The sequence below is a fragment of the Phragmites australis genome, chromosome 17, assembly GCF_958298935.1.
Source record: "Phragmites australis chromosome 17, lpPhrAust1.1, whole genome shotgun sequence".
Taxonomy (NCBI): Eukaryota; Viridiplantae; Streptophyta; class Magnoliopsida; order Poales; family Poaceae; genus Phragmites; species Phragmites australis.
The window spans coordinates 28,089,363-28,105,018 of NC_084937.1; the positions used below are offsets into that span (position 1 = coordinate 28,089,363).

The following is a 15,656-nucleotide window of genomic DNA, read 5'->3' on the forward strand; positions in this document are numbered from 1 at the left end:
ACTCGGTGGCATCAGATTTGGCTGGTGGCAACATGTCGCGCTGCTCTAGTTTGCTCGAGGAAGAGAGTGAGGGAGCGAGAGAGAGCACAAGGTAGGGCAAGTAATGGGGCTCAGTTCTGGTGTATGGACTTGGCTCACGAACTGGCACCGAGCCTGAATTTCAGCTCGGTAACTTGACTGAGCCGAGCTCGGCTTGCTCATAGCTGAGCTCATTCAAACCGAGCCGAGCTCGGCTCGGCTGTTTCCACCCCTACACACAAATCGCAGCAATGCCATCTTCATGCCAGCATCCAATATATCAAGAGGACAACGTAGAAGTTTTTGTTGATCTGCCTTGCGAAACTGAAAACGGTAGTTTGGTTGAAAGACATAAGAGCCTTCTTCTTATTGGAGATACGAAAAAGGCGGCGAATATCGATGATTGAGACCAATAACTCAGCGTAACAACAGACCAGATAGATACGGCAAATCTGCTACGTCTACCAAAAAAGGGAGCTGTTAAGGTTGTCGAATTGGAGGGGAGTCGACGTTGCAATGGCATAAAGAGGAACAGGAAGCGGAGGAGAATTGCTGTGGATGGGGACCCTGTTCCGTGTGATTCAGGAATGCAGGCCCCAGTAAATCACAAGTGTTTGACTGGAGCAACCCATGTAATTCGATTGATTTATCAAAGCAGAAAATTTGGGTTCATGGAAAGTAAAATGGATTTTTAGATTTGAGATGAAATAAGCGGTTGCTGTTGCTAATGAAGTTTTCAAAAGTGTCCTTACTAGTCACTGATATGAAGTGTCGTGCCTCAAATCTCAAATAAACCGCAGAGCTGTTAGCTCTTCTTTTCGTCAGTCATGTGATGCTGGTAAACGTAAGCAGCTTAGCTACTCATGAAGCAACACTTGGACCATTTGCAGGATCAAAGGTTGCAAGCCTGGTAGTGGTGGATCGAAGCACTTTCTCACGTAAACAGAAAAGGAAGGCCTCGGTTTCGCGAGACAGCATGCGTGGGACTTCATCGCACCTTGTGCAGGTCTTTGCGTGCGGGAGTCCAAAGCTTAAGATCCTGATGATCAAGAGAAAAAGTTGAAAAAGAAGGTGATCGGTGCAAATGCTGTTGTTAGCCTCGTCACAGATCGCGCGGTGTGTCTTTCGCAAAAGAAGAAGAAGAAGAAGATCGCACAGTGTGTGCCACCGACAGATCACAGGGAGCGCGTGGCGTTTCTTACAAGGAATTAGAGTATCTGATAAGCTGCTCGAGTCGGAAGAAGCAACGAGTGAACTGCAAATCCTAAAATTCCTACTGTGACCATGGGCCAACGACGTCGGTCGTAGCGTTTAGTGGCGCCCCGCCCCGCACGGGCCAACCCATCGCCGATTCCGGTGAACCACGCTCCGCAGTTTTTAGTTTCTAATTTAGGTAGAAATAGGCATCCGTTTCAAATATAAATGTCTTGGCCGCTGTTCAGTGAGTAAGATATAAATCTCGCACCTTCGGCGAGTAAGATGTAAATATCATTCGCTAAACGGGCGATAAATGATGTGTCAACCATGTTGTTGTACAGAGATTCTTCCTGTATAATAGTGGGAGGGCCAGAAATATTTCTCTCCCTTTAGAGAGAAGAGTGGTTTTTTTAATAAAATTTGTATTTCTCACCATCGAAGATAGCAAATTTTATATAAGGCAAGATATTTTTTAAATTTGAGCACAATTTACAAAACTAACAACATACTTAGAATAACTACAAATTAGATGATATTCTACAAATTTGTGGTGGTCATATGTCCTCTCCTCACCTGTGGTATTGATCACCGTTTCAGAGCTCGAGAAATAAACCTAGCCCTTTGAGAGTGAAATTTTTATAAATCTCGTCCACAACGACGGTGTCTCGTGGTCCGTCGGCGCAGGCTTACGGGGTGCCATGTGCCGCGGCCTGCACCCCCGATCACCGTCTGTTGGTGTTGGCCCGTTTCCACACAGAGCCACAGAGGTGGGCTCCTCACTCTTCTTGGGCCTAGGGGCAGCAGGGCGTGAGGCCAGTCACACCTCTAGCCTCCAGGCCCCGGACCAAGAGTCCAATAGTTCACCAGCCCACTTGGCTGGCTCATTCGCTCATGAGCAACACGAAGTCAGGGTAGAACTACATCCATGCACCTTCTTTTGTTTTCTCAAAAAGGGGCAAAAAAACTGAAACCTGCTACTCTAACGAGTTAACGGCAAGCCCTGATCATCTAAAGAAAGAAACATTCCTGATCGTAGCATCTGCACAAGTTTCTATACTCTTTGTTCATTTCATTTTTACCTGATTTAGTGTGCTCGGCAAGATCCTTCCCTTATCAGTTATCACACGAACCATCTCCAACCAGGATTCATTCCACGCTTTGGAAGTTCAGTGCTTGCTACTCTGCATACACGCAAACCTCCAAATGCAACCTCTGTCACACGATATCCCGACAGTTGAACTTGAACCAAGTAACACACTTGACACTTGCAATAGTAAAATAGACTGAACAGCTGATCCAGCCAGTTAACTGGCCTGAACTGTCGAATGCGAAAAATGGAGCAATTCTTAGCTCAATCCATGATCTTCCATTCTGGGGGGCAACCCTTATCAAAATTTGTGAGGTGCAGCAACTCTTGATTCATGTACGTGCGAGATACAGCCGAAACAACCAGAACATGTAGGTGTTAATCCACATGGATTGAGCATCGGAACTTAAAATATTTGTATCTCAGGGAAGTCGACCGTATCTGGCTCATGTGAGAAGCAGCAAGCGGGAGATCGGTCGTACGTTCTGGCCTCAACTAACATTTATTTTCCACCAATCATGTGCAGTCTTCGTGTACATGGAATCGTACATGCATGGCCTCGCTCAGAATTGCGCCAGCGTCGTAGTCAGCTTCACCACTTGAGCTATGTGCAAGTTCCGTCCAGATGATGCCTGCACATTCTGAAACCAAACAGATCGTCAGTCAATGTATTGCCACGAAGGCAAAAGGATGAGCAGAACTGAAATGTTCAGTGGCGAGCAAGGTTCAGTTTCAGTTGATGTTTCTTGGTTGCTCTTGTTTGTATGGCGGCTTTGATGTATGATCACACTGCCATGTGCAGTGCTGATTCAGTGTCCTCAAGAAAGCTGCATAAAACAAGAACACATTTCTGGACATCGTCCCCTCACCTGCGGTTCTCGGTCTTGTGTGGTTGCGCGGAGCGGCCTGCCTGTCACGCGTTGGAACTGAGCCCTCTCGCCTCGCATGCTCGCATCACCCTCATCCTCTTGCACGAAGGCGCGAACATCCTGCGAAAGAATCGAGCAGAGAAGAGTGTGTTTTCTTTCCATTTGTTAGAGCCCATTCGCGCAACAGTGCATGGCAAAAAAAAGCAATGCCAATGCATTGCAACGATCCGATGGTGCTTACTCCCACGGCACGTCGCCGACGAGCATCCAGTCGCCGTCCCCATCCTCGTACACCACGGCGTGCTCCCACGGGCCGTGCCCGTCCATTAGCCCTGCACGGACAACACGAACAGAGCGCGCGCGCGGATCTTCAGTTTTTTTTTTCCCGCACCTTATGCGATGGCGTTTGCGTGGTTCTTCGCAGCTAGCTTACCGATGGATGCACAGCAGAACATGCAGTTGAGCGCCTCGACGAGCTCGCCGTAGTCGCCGTACGCCGCCACGTCCACCTTCCTCAGGTACGGCGTCCCGTCCATGCTCACCTTCACGAACGCTTGCATCGTACACACAGTCGCCCGGTCAGCCAGAACCACGAGTCAGTCGATGCGACTGAATCAACCACAGAAATATTCCTTTTCTTCTCTTGCCGGAATGTGACAGGATCGAGCTGAGTTACGTACATCGCAGACGTTGACGACGGCCGGCCTCTCTTCCTTGCTCGTCTCGCCTTGCGCGCATTGGCGCCGGGAGCCCCAGCGTCAGCTCGGTGAGGTCCACGCCGTCGTCTCCGTAGCTCGCCATGCGTGCCGGCTTCGTCTGATGCTCCAATCAGGCACGACCTGTCGATGCCGATGGGGACTGGAGAAGACGATGAGAAGCTTAGAACTCGAGATCGAGGTCGTGAAGCGTGAAGGTGAACCGAGCTGCAACTCTGGCCCGTATATATACCGTTGGGGCGGCGCACAGGATGTTTGGGCACGAGATCCTCTGCGGCGGGCTGGGAGGGAGCCGGTGGCATCGTGCCAGCCAGACGATACGATACAGCGGTTGCAGGGGATCCGGTTCCGGTGGGGTCGTTGGCCCGGGGACAGCCGCATGGCTCCGGAGCCTGGCGGGACGCGCCGGCGGTTGGGTTGGGTGCGGGCCGGCAACGAAGCCTGCCGGCCTGAACCCTGGCACGGTGTCCTTCGTGGGGCCGACCGGCTGCTGCCAGGTGGACGCCCTGGTCTCCTGCATCACGTAGCGTGCCCTCGTGGCTGCGCTGGATCAGAATCTGGTGTGGCGTCATTGTTGCAGCAAGGGAAATCGGTGTCACAGTTACGGATGATGATTTCCTGTATATATAAGTTTTAGCATGCTCGTAGATATACCTATAAATATCCATAGGTGAAGAGTGAAGAACAAAACCATCCCTTGTGGAGCATACCTGTTTACCTACTCTTGGGTAGCGGGCTCTAGCTCTCGCTCTTGCTCTCTCCAGCTCCACGCAATTATAACCTTGCACGCTTACATAAGCGCTACACTCATCCACACAGAAGCGAGAGCCACGTCTCGTCGTGCAATCATTCGGTGCGCACAATCGATCGACTACTCGACCAATTCCAGCATCAAAGAATACACATCAGCTTTTGGATCAAAACTAATCCTCGAATCAAAGCAAAGCAAACCAAGATGATAGAGGCTTGTAGCATCACTATCGGAGTGAGGAACTGAATCGTAGTTGAACCCGCTGCTACTCCCCCCCCCCCCCCCTCTCACGGTAGTTCACCACGAGCTTTTGCAACTGTTAGACCCCTCTCAGAGCCATCCAGCTGCCGCTCCCTGAGGTCCGCCCAAACCAAAGCGAGACCAAAAGTCGATCTCTGTAGCTACCTTGTGCACCGTGTTGGCCTTTCTAGGCAGTTATGCTGGTGGGGATTGGGAAATTGGTCTGGTGTGAAATGTGAATGATGTCGGCGGGTTAAGTTGGCGGACTCGAAAGTGTATAGATAGATAAACAGGTGTCACAAGTATGTATAAGACTTATCTATACTTATGCCTTTATACCCACCGGGTAGCTATTTGCGTCTACGAACATGCCCGCTGGCAGCAAATAAGAAACAAACATGTCTCTATTAAAACATTTATTCACGGGTATACAGGTAAAACTGTTATCCCTAGCTACAGCCAATGCTCACACCATGGTTAAATGGCTCCCAGCCGAACCATGTTCACGGTATGATGGTATTGATATGTAGTATCAAATTCTGTGTGACGAGCTAATATACTCTTGACAGGTATGAGTATTATAAATTCCAATAGCGAATCTAACCACAGATTGCTGTGCCAAACTAATACTAATATGTTAGTATAATGATGTGGCCTGGCCATCCGGACGTATCAGATATTTTGATTGGGCTGGCCCATGTAGTCAGATCTAAAAAAATTATCCATTCGAGTTAATATCACACACGATTTAAAAAAAACAAACCAGATGCGCCATAAATAGAAAACAATCATCATGGGGCTGCAGTTTGATATTACATAGGGTTGAAAATGCGCCTTCGGCCGGTCCTATCGCCCATTATGCCCACCTTTAGCAGGTGCAGGGGCGGCCCACCGGGCAGCCGCCGAACAACCCCGCATGCCCGCTCGGTCAGAGCAGGTCTGACACAGCAGGGGGGCGAGCGATATGCCTCGAGCCCAGCGATGATATCTCCAAGCCGTTTCCCTTATGAGCCCCGCAGGGTGACGTACGATGGGACCCATCGCATTAAATGTCACCACGCCTTCCTACCAGGAGGTGGCAGGGACTGACGTACTCAGTACAACAAGCGTGGGGGGGAGTGGTTGGAAGTGATAGGACACGCTCTCTCTTAAATGCAACATCGGGCCTCTCACCAATTGACACCTCACTGTTGAGCCCTTGTGGGGTCCACCGGCAAGGAGCTTCTCAGGTCCTCGGGGAACTCTAGGTGCTCGGGGACCACTGTTCATAGCCCCGAGCACCCTCCCCCGGATATGTCTCTTCTCGGGTCCTCGGGGAACTCCGGGTACTTAGGGATAACTGTTCATGGCCCCGAGCACCCCTCCTGGAACTGGCTCTTCTCGGGTCCTCAGGGAACTACGGGTACTCGGGGACCACTGTTCATAGTCCCGAGCACCCCTCCCGGAACTGCATTTTCTCGGATCGTCGGGGAACTCTGGGTACTCGGGGGACCACTGTTCATGGTCCCGAGCACCCCTCCCGGAACTGGCTCTTCTCGGTCCTCGGGGAGATAGTCCCCAAGGGAAGGCGCCACGTGGCATTCTGCTATCCTGGCCTCGGGACTCGAGGACTCCTGGTTCCTATGTCACCGACACCACAAGTCGTGATTCACGCGTTGCTTCACACTTTTAAGGTGTAAAGCTGGGGTCTCACTACAAAACCTTTACAAAGGGTCTCTAAATCTATCCACACCAACTAAGGCTTCACCGCTAACAGAGATTTTATCCATTGTAGAGGCCCCCCTTGTGCCACTCAACCGCTAATTGGTGCGTACAGAATAAGGACATCTATTTAATTGGCCAAGCCATACCCATATAAGCCTCATGGTCACGCTGTTGTGCCGGGTTACATGTCCATTAACCGATCCTTATGATCTAAAGCATGTACTCGCACATTATCCAATACACATACAACAGTCATACCAACCAAACCAACCTGTCTAGATCCATATGATCCATGTTGCTACAAAGATTACCTAAACTGGTTCATGTTGCATAGACCATTTAATAGATTAACATTTAAACCACCCAACTTGACAACATGACTAAACATTTCTACCCTTCACAACCAAACTACAACACAAACGATAAGGATAATCATAGAAGAATCTAGTAAACCCTAGTAATGGGACTCATATTGACAAGCATGCAACTAAAATTAAAAGACACATTTTCCTACAATAAGATCAGTGTGATCAAGGACACTTACCTTCAGCAGCGAGTTACTCAAACTCTTTAAAAGTCTGGTCCTACATGTTCACGAACTGCTCGTCTCATATTGCATTAGCGAACACTGAAAATAAGCAAGTATAAACATCTAAGAACAGTATATCAAACAGTAACATAGCAATATAGAAAGCCTACTAATGGAAAGTACTCGTTACTATGATCGTGTGAGCATAAGAATCGCCTAGAACGAAGCTCGTATGAAAAAGTTATAAAGGTTTAAAGTTACAGGTGTCTTTCTATAAAATAACATGGACTATTTGGTAAAACAACAAGTTTCAGGGACTTATTTGTAAAAGTTTAGAGACCTGTATGTAAATCTATAAACTTTAGGGGCTAAATGTAAAATAATGGTACTGATAGGGTTCTTTTGTGAAAATAGAAATCCTATGAGTTAAATTGTAATAAGACCTAATTTAAGGATTGTTTTTTTAATTAAAAATCCTAATTAATGATGTCACCAGGATGTCAGCATGCTGACTAGGCTATACGTGCTAACGTGGCCATGTCACGTGGGACGAAGGTGCACGCACGACATGCACACATGGCAGCGCTAACTAGGATACATCTATCTAAATCTACACCACCGATCTCAAATCGACAGTCACTATCTAACCGGGCGAAGGGGTACGTAGCTTCTAATCTCGACCATTCATCTACGATCGGACGACCGATGGTGGTACTGCGGGCATGGCCAGAGCATCGTCGACGACACATGATATAGCACTATGGCTAATAAACATGACGAGAAATTGTGCAACCGAAAGAGATGATGATGGGGATTCTCACCAAGGGCTTCGCAGCGGTCGGAGATGGCTTGGCGGTAGTCGGCGATGGAGAAAAGCGGCGGTGGAGGTCGGAGCTCGACGGGAACTCGGCTACAGCGACGTGAAGAGGAATCCAAGGGGCAGGGAGTCTTGCTGGGGTTCCTGCAGTGTTGGAGAGCTGGTCAGTGGGCCTCGGGGCGCAACGAGGAAGTCCGATGATGGCGATATGACGATAATGCTTACCGGAGCTCGACGGGAGATGGCTTGCGGTGGTGGAACGACGTCAAGGAGTGGCAGAGAAGGCTTCTTGTGCTCCTACGATGCCGATGACGTCCTCAAACGTGATGGAGAGGGCTTGGGCACGCGGTTTTGCATGCGAGATGATGTGGGAGAGGGCGGTGACGTGCTGTAGAAGCCGCTATATAGGCGCGGAGGGAGGGCGTGCGGTTGCGGAGTCGCGGGCACGGGATCGTGGGCGTGCGGCGGCAGTTTCGGTGTGCGGTTGCGAGCGTGACATAGTGTGGTTGGAGCGGAGGAAGGGGGATGACAGGTGGACCCGTGCTATTAGTGGGAAGAAGAGAGGGAGTAATAGGCGGGGCTAGGCCACTCGTGCGGGGAGATGGGCCGGGTCGGCGAGAAAATGGGCGTCATAGTTAATTCCTATATTTTTTGCATATTCAATATTTCAGACGTTTAAATTTAATATTTTAGATGTTATAAAAATTTATTGTCATAGTTATTTTCATATGTTGCATCTTGAAATCTCTAACGTACAGATCTGAACACGAAAAAAATTATATATTTGAGTTAATTCCTATATTTTCACATCTACAATATTTTAGACTTTAAATTTAATGTTTCAGGCATTATAGAAATTTGTTGTCATAGTTATTTTCGTATGTTACATTCTAAAATTTATTGCGTACAGATTCAGACTCGAAAATATTATTTATTTGAGTTATTTTCTATATTTTTACATCTCTAATATTTCGGATGTTCAAATTTAATATTTTAGATGTTATGAAAATTATTGTTATAGTTATTTTCGTATGTTGCAACTAATTCTGCACCATATAGATTTTGTATAAAAATATTGCATGTAACATGAGGTGATATTGTGGTGAGAATCTCATAAAATCGGATGCCTACAACGAACTATTTTTATACATATTTTTTGATGTTGTAAATATTGACTTTCGCATGTTGCATTTTCTTTTTTTACGTTGCAACAGCTCTGAATATGTTAACGGAAGGCTGCGAAAGGATCTCTAGCTAGCTATGCTGCTGCCGTGAAAGCCGCCACGCCACAGTAGATCCGGATTCTGGCAACGGGGTAGGGGACAGGCGCCCCGCAAGTTGGCGCGTGCGAGCCGGCTGCGAAACTGGATACGCGAACCCCCTGCATTGGGCGTTTGGCAGGGCTCCGCAAATAGAACCTCATGGCAAGCACGCAGTGACAACGTGCCTGCACCGCACGACGCCAACTCGGCTTCCTCCTGCGTCCCCCATCTCCGCTGCCCATGTTTCGCAACTCGCCTCACCGCTGGTCGCGCGGTGCCGGGCCCTGGCTCGACAGCCCGGAGGCCTCGCCGCCGCCGTGTCCGGGCAAAGGTGCGCTGCCGCTGCCTCGCGCGGAGCACAGGCATCGTGCTACGCGAGTTCAATGTACTTTGCTCCCAGTCCAAGCGACTGGGTAGACGAGGCGGGATTGGATTTTTGCCGTGCTCCCTGTCCTGTCCTGCCGCGCGCCCGGTGTCGTGCCCTGCTCGGAGCCAGGGCAGAGGGCGCGTGTGGCGGCTGGTCATTTGTTTCAGTTCGCGTTCACCCGAGATTACACGCGCGGCGGTGTGCAATTGTTTGTTTTCCCGTTGCCGGCAGAGGATTAACCTCGTAGTTGGCGGAAGTGGCATGGGTTGGATAAAACTCGAGTTGTAGAGCACATTTGTTTCTTGAAAGAACAGGGGGGACACGCTCATACCGATTAATACTCTTTCCGTTAAGAATATTTGCCGTATTTTATTTAAAAAACATAAAAAAATAAACTTTGATCTTTAATTTATCTTACAATATGTTAGTATCAATTTCTATAAAGTCAATATCATATTAAAAGTACTTTGAAATACAAATCTATTGAAACAAATTTTGTATACTAAACATGCATATAATTTAACTAATCATCGGTCAAAACTTTTGAAGTTTGGCATTTTTTAAACAAAATACGACTTACACTTTTGAACGGAGAGGGCATATAAATAATCAAACAAGACATATCTGAGAAGTTACAACAAAAGAAAAAAAAATGAAATAAGATTAACTGATAGAAGTGAGCCAGGAGTGCATTTGCTGCTTGAAGCAATTTTTTGCTCTATGGATAGCCCAGGAGTTCTAAGAGACATTGAATAGCCATTTGATGCAACCATTTTTTACCACATCCTTTGAAAATCAACGGGTGTTTGAACAGCTCACAGACACACCCTCAAAAGGCATGAAACGTGTCGAATACACTCTTAAGAAATGGGTCCCAGCCTCACATCTTACTCTTGGTCAGGATGCTTTGATACGCCCCCGTTACGGTTGGAACTGGAACTCTCTGATAAACGCCCCAACGATGAACAAACTGGATGGTCGTGGTCGCGTGTCATTCTACATTACGCATGCTCAACTTAGCTGAACGTATCCCGCCACAGAAAAATGAGCAGTCTATTAATCTTCTGTACAGTTTCTAATGACATACAGCACTCCAACGCACAGGTGATAGCCACTGCGCTTTTATACGGCAATGTGACATGAGTTCTGACAATCGTAACGAGAATACACCTGACAATAAATAGCGCCTTGGGCACGACAAGCCGAATTGAGATGCAGTCGTTAGCTTCAACTCTGCCAAAAAAATGTAGTACTAGTACTAGGAACAGAGGCGCCACGTGCAATAACACATCTTTTGCCCGGCCTCTAAGACCAAGCTGATTCAAATTCCCCGTGAGCTGCTATAGAGCAGTAGTTGAAGAAATGTACATTCCCATCTTCCAGTGCTTACTTGTTGGCGTCTCTTTCGTAATGACTTGTTGGCACCACTCCTGTAGAGTCATGGTTGTTCACACTAAGATCCACCCCCTGAGTCTGGATTTGCCATCAGGAAGAGAAATTGTTGCAACAGAGGAAATTGTAAGTATTAATGGAAAGGGCACTATAGATACTTAAACGACTTAGACCATAGTAAAAATATGACAAACCTGAGAATTCGAGCCCTGCCCAGGAGTTCGAACTGGTCGCATATTAAGATCAATCATTTTCGAATTAATGTTACCCTGGTCATCGCAATTACCATCAGAGGCTGGATCACCAGAGACGTTATGGTGGTTTGCCATTTGCTTCTTTGTTACTGAATGAGGCGCCTTCTTCTGGTCTCTCTGGTTTTCAGGGTCTTTGGTTTGCATGGCTACATCATCCATATGGCCTGGTTTATCTCCTGGAAACTAGTCAAAATTCCCAACTTTAAGAAGTAGAAAAATGCGAAATTGATATCTGAGGTTGCCAGGTTGGTCATAGACTAACAACTTACTTCAACCTGTTGCCTTAGAAGCAGGTATCTTCCATGGGTTCGTTTGCCACCGACATGAACAGTCATATCACAGCTCTGGCAAAGTGATGTGCCATCTACCTCACAGTAGAAGAAAGCTGCATTGACAGGACAAACAATGTGAAACCAGACAAAATCGAGGTTTATTTGATTAAATGAGGAAAAAGGAGGATTCATGAATCGAAATGCATACCAGGAGAATTTTCACATATATCACATCGGACAAGTTTATTAGGGTCTGCAAGTCCAACTCTCACATGCCGACTGGCAAGCTTGTTACACATGTGTACCTGCATCGCAACATGGAGATATATCAGAAACAGTCATATTAGGATGATCTGTTGACAATCAACTTCGTTAAAAAAAAAGAATCTGTTGACAATCAAGGTGGGCATTAACTGAAGCAATGATCACAGACAATATTTGTTATTTTCATGCTAGTGGTACTGCATGAAAGACATTGCACAAGCACCAGGCACACACCATTTCTGATGAAAAGGAAAGCCCGAGCTAACTAATGCAGGATCAAACCACGATCAAAGACCACCGAGAAATTCCATCAGTGTAACACCAACTCAGACTAGCTAGTTCACCCATGGAAGGTTGTTTCTAAGAGGGCAAATTTCTGATGGTAAAAATGGAATGCAATTATCAAGTCAAAGAAAACTTCTCCACATGCATTTGACTAGTTAAAATAATAAATAATCCCTACTGATAAATTGTTCCCATACACTAACATGTGTTAAAATTTATCACCAGCATCTGCCAGAAAAAAAAAACCACACTGGTTTCCAATCAGAGGATGAACCTCAAATCACATTGTAAGTCTGAAATTCCGGATGCACACAACATATAACTACTAAACTGCAAATGTAACTATTTCCTCTGACCGAATTGGATTGCTGGAAAAAGAAGTCTACTGAGGAATACTTATTATGATGAGCTGTAAGTTACCTAAACAAGAGGACATGACCTCCTCATTTTTCTGCTAAACTTCAGTTCGCCGAATGAAATTTGGAAGGTAGTAATGCTGTGGCAGATGGATTTCATCATGATAGTAATACAAAATATTCCTTGCCTTAAAGGTGCAAATTTCACCGCACTTCAACAATGCAAACACCCAGACAACCTATTTACATTCAGGGTTTCGTAATCACTATTCACTACCAATACATGCTTGGTAAAAAGATCAAGACACTCTGGAAACATCTGTCTAACATGCAACAAGTAATACGGGAACTTCTGTTGATAGCAGAAGTTGTTGAAGGTTTCTCTGTGGTTCCAGATATGGAATTGCTATATACGATAACATACTTACTGACTACTATCATCCTAAACCAAGGATGCATTTTCTGCACAAGTATGTAAGCTTGGAGTAGAAAAGAATACAAAACATGATGCCAAATTCCTTTTTTAGAAAAGAATATGACTCAAGTTTCTTACCAAAGAAAATTTAGAATTCTAATCCCAACATACCAAACACAGAAGCGTATATAACAAACCTCACCTAAAATATCCGTACACAGTCATCAGCTTTATGAGACAAGATTTCTTATGCTTCATGCATACAATCAGCATATAGTATGTCTGAAACAGATATAATAGTGATAAACGTAACTTTTTAAACTTGTCCTCCAGAATATGAATAAGAAAGATGGTGTAGGTCAAAAGATGGCCATTCTTGATTTACCCATTAAGAATTTGGTATGTCCATTCTGTTATCACTGTCCTTTAATGTGAGTTGTTTAAGAATATTAGATATGAGGAAAAAATTTTGTTAAGGGTTCTGTAGTTATGATTTGTACAGAGAATTTCATGCAATAAACTGCATTGTCATAATTCCCAGTCAAAAAATTGTATATTGTGTAATGAGTTAATGGCAAAAATCTTAATTGCCTGAAATCATGAGGACCCAGCTCACCCCTGTAAAGAAGTCACTGTCCTCCTTGATAAATGATCATGGTTTTAACCAACATGACATAACCTGTCAATAACTTTAGTAGCATCAAGAACTGCCAACAAAGAGTTCGAGAACCTACTTCCAACCCAATGGTGCAACAGCTTTGCCACAAATTCGACACATGTAAACCATTCATACTGTACTGAAACTATGTGTAATGGGACTGAACTTGGAACATCGAAATTTGAACGCCAAACCAACAAATACATTATGTTCCATGTAAACATTTAGCGAGTCCGGAAAAGGATTCACCATCTGGCAACCACACTTAAAGTAAGCTTAGAAGCATACCATTCCAAGGGCTAAAACCCTTGTTAACGCATGAAGCCGTGAACAACAAAGTGGTGTAGACACTAGACACTTTGTAAAATTATAATCATAGTATTTGGTCTATGATTTCTTTTGACAAGGTCAACTCAAGCATATACCAAAATATGAGCAGCTTCACTATTACTTATCCCCAATACGCTCGCTGTTAGTCGCACAGAATTCATGGCAAGCTCATCACCCACAAACAGACACATGCCGGTGATGTCAACCATCCACCTAGCTAGATAACCACGAGATCCAGTGAAATATTTTAAGCAAATTCCCTCACAGATTCACTCAGTGAAGATCTTCCGAATCTCTGATAATCTGATTCAGCTAACTAAACTGAATATATGCAGGGAATGTTTTCATCTCATGACAAAAACGTATAAGTATATTTCCGTTTCTAAGAAACAGACTAGATCTCAATTGCCGTAGAATCACCGGAATCCAAAAAGTATGCACCCCCTACTCAATTACCACCTAAAAAACTCCGAGAAGCTTGCCAGTACAATGCACACTGGAGTGCCGCTTGAATACCTCAATTTCCCTCGGCCCGAACTGAACACTTACCTATTTGGACTAGTATGAGACTATGCCATACTCAGTGACTATTTTTTATGTGTGGTACCAAAAATGGACTGGAACAGATGCAGGATGACCAAAATGGAGAAAATGGAACAAAAATTGGGTAAAATAATGGGAAACGCAGACCGCCTAACGAAATCGAACGCAGCTAACCAATCCGCGAGATCGCATTCTCAAATCGAACGATCGGGCCAACCAGTGCGCCGTGTGCCACTCCAATCGAAGTAGCGCTCAGCCCGATCTACGACAGGGATGCAGAGCTCCACGGGTAGGGTTTAAGGAGGAGGGAGCGTGGATCACCTTCTCGTCGCAGGGCCGGCAGAGCGCGGCCTCGTCGGCCGCGCAGAAGAGCACCGCCGGCGCGCTCTCGCACACGTCGCAGATCGTCCGCATCCCGCCGCTCTCACCGTCATCGCCGACACCACTCCATCCCGACGGTAAACCACCGCCTCCCCGCTCCGCCTTGCCTCTCCAGTCGGATCCCCGCGCGGCGCTGCGGTGAAGAAGGCCGAGGTGGACGAGCACGAGGAGGCGCAGCAGAGGCCACGGCCCACGGGAGTACGGACGGCGAGAGATGTGGCAGCGACTAAGCGAGGGCGACGACACGGCGGAAGCTGGAGTAGATTTGATTTGGATGTGGTGGTGGGGCGACGAGGGCTCGCGAGGTGGTGGGCCCAGACTTCTCGAGGCATCGTACCGTCGCGTCGCTAGGCGCGCGCGGTCTATGCACCTAACCAACTGAGCCACGCCAGGGTGGCAGGTAACTTTTTCTTTGGGTCTATGGACCGGTCCCAGGCCACTTTGAAGTCGACAGTAGCCAAACACTATTTGATGCTATAGGGCTGCTCCAGCTACACGGCGACCATCTTGTCTTCCACTTACAAGTGGGGACAAAATACGTGGGGCCACCTCGCCTGTGACGTTTAGCTGCTGCGGATGGGCTCGGCGTTAGTTGCGTTTGGATTTGAGGATTTAGGCGGCGGTGGGCCCGCGAAGGGCGTCCGCCACGGAATAGAAAAGGGGCGGGATTTCAGGGGTGTGGCTCCGGATCTGGGACCGATAGGGTGTCCGCACGGGGTTCTTTACCCGGAGCATATCGGCATCTCCAATAATTATATAGAGCTCTTTATCTTTTATTTAAAAGAGTATATTTCTTAATATTATGATTAGTATGGTCCTTTATATTTTATAGAGAAGAAAGGAAGTAAATATTAGTTTTTATAAAGGAGAGATAAAGAGCTAGTATTTGCAAGTCTCATCAACCCCTCTCTTCTTTATAAGTTATGCGGAATTACGAAAAGTGGTATCT

General features: G+C 46.5%; 2 protein-coding genes across 4 annotated transcripts; both read right to left on the bottom strand.

Annotated features, from left to right (window-relative positions):
- Positions 1-2,618: 2,618 nt before the first annotated feature.
- LOC133897782 (auxin-responsive protein IAA26-like) lies at positions 2,619-4,066 on the bottom strand. Of its 2 annotated transcripts, XM_062338604.1 has the most exons (5): positions 3,852-4,066; positions 3,605-3,713; positions 3,413-3,503; positions 3,172-3,291; positions 2,619-2,943 (listed from the first exon to the last, which is right to left on the bottom strand). In XM_062338604.1, the coding sequence occupies exons 1-5, from the start codon at positions 3,970-3,972 to the stop codon at positions 2,866-2,868; spliced, it is 519 nt and encodes a 172-aa protein (XP_062194588.1). In that variant the 5' UTR covers positions 3,973-4,066; the 3' UTR covers positions 2,619-2,865. The 2 variants fall into 2 exon arrangements, with proteins under 2 accessions (XP_062194588.1, XP_062194589.1); XM_062338605.1 differs by lacking the exon at positions 2,619-2,943 and having other exon boundaries at positions 3,216-3,291; positions 3,605-3,724.
- A 6,518-nt stretch (positions 4,067-10,584) lies between these two features.
- On the bottom strand, positions 10,585-14,984 carry LOC133897546 (B-box zinc finger protein 18-like). Of its 2 annotated transcripts, XM_062338313.1 has the most exons (6): positions 14,648-14,984; positions 12,445-12,520; positions 11,684-11,780; positions 11,473-11,588; positions 11,144-11,386; positions 10,585-11,030 (listed from the first exon to the last, which is right to left on the bottom strand). In XM_062338313.1, the coding sequence occupies exons 3-6, from the start codon at positions 11,772-11,774 to the stop codon at positions 10,944-10,946; spliced, it is 537 nt and encodes a 178-aa protein (XP_062194297.1). In that variant the 5' UTR covers positions 11,775-11,780; positions 12,445-12,520; positions 14,648-14,984; the 3' UTR covers positions 10,585-10,943. The 2 variants fall into 2 exon arrangements, with proteins under 2 accessions (XP_062194297.1, XP_062194296.1); XM_062338312.1 differs by lacking the exon at positions 12,445-12,520 and having other exon boundaries at positions 14,648-14,982.
- Positions 14,985-15,656: the final 672 nt, after the last annotated feature.

Bases quoted from the DNA above. Each gene is read 5' to 3' on its own strand.
- LOC133897782 (XM_062338604.1), bottom strand. From the start codon at position 3,972: ATGGCGAGCTACGGAGACGACGGCGTGGACCTCACCGAGCTGACGCTG. The intron at 3,714-3,851 runs GTACGTAACTCA...GCGTTCGTGAAG, and splicing joins CCGTCGTCAACGTCTGCGAT to GTGAGCATGGACGGGACGCC. The intron at 3,292-3,412 runs GTAAGCACCATC...ATTCTTTCGCAG, and splicing joins GTCGGCGACGTGCCGTGGGA to GATGTTCGCGCCTTCGTGCA.
- LOC133897546 (XM_062338312.1), bottom strand. From the start codon at position 14,740: ATGCGGACGATCTGCGACGTGTGCGAGAGCGCGCCGGCGGTGCTCTTC. The intron at 11,781-14,647 runs GTGATCCACGCT...GTTGCGATGCAG, and splicing joins GCCGGCCCTGCGACGAGAAG to GTACACATGTGTAACAAGCT. The intron at 11,031-11,143 runs GTTTGTCATATT...TGGCAAATCCAG, and splicing joins GGCAGGGCTCGAATTCTCAG to ACTCAGGGGGTGGATCTTAG.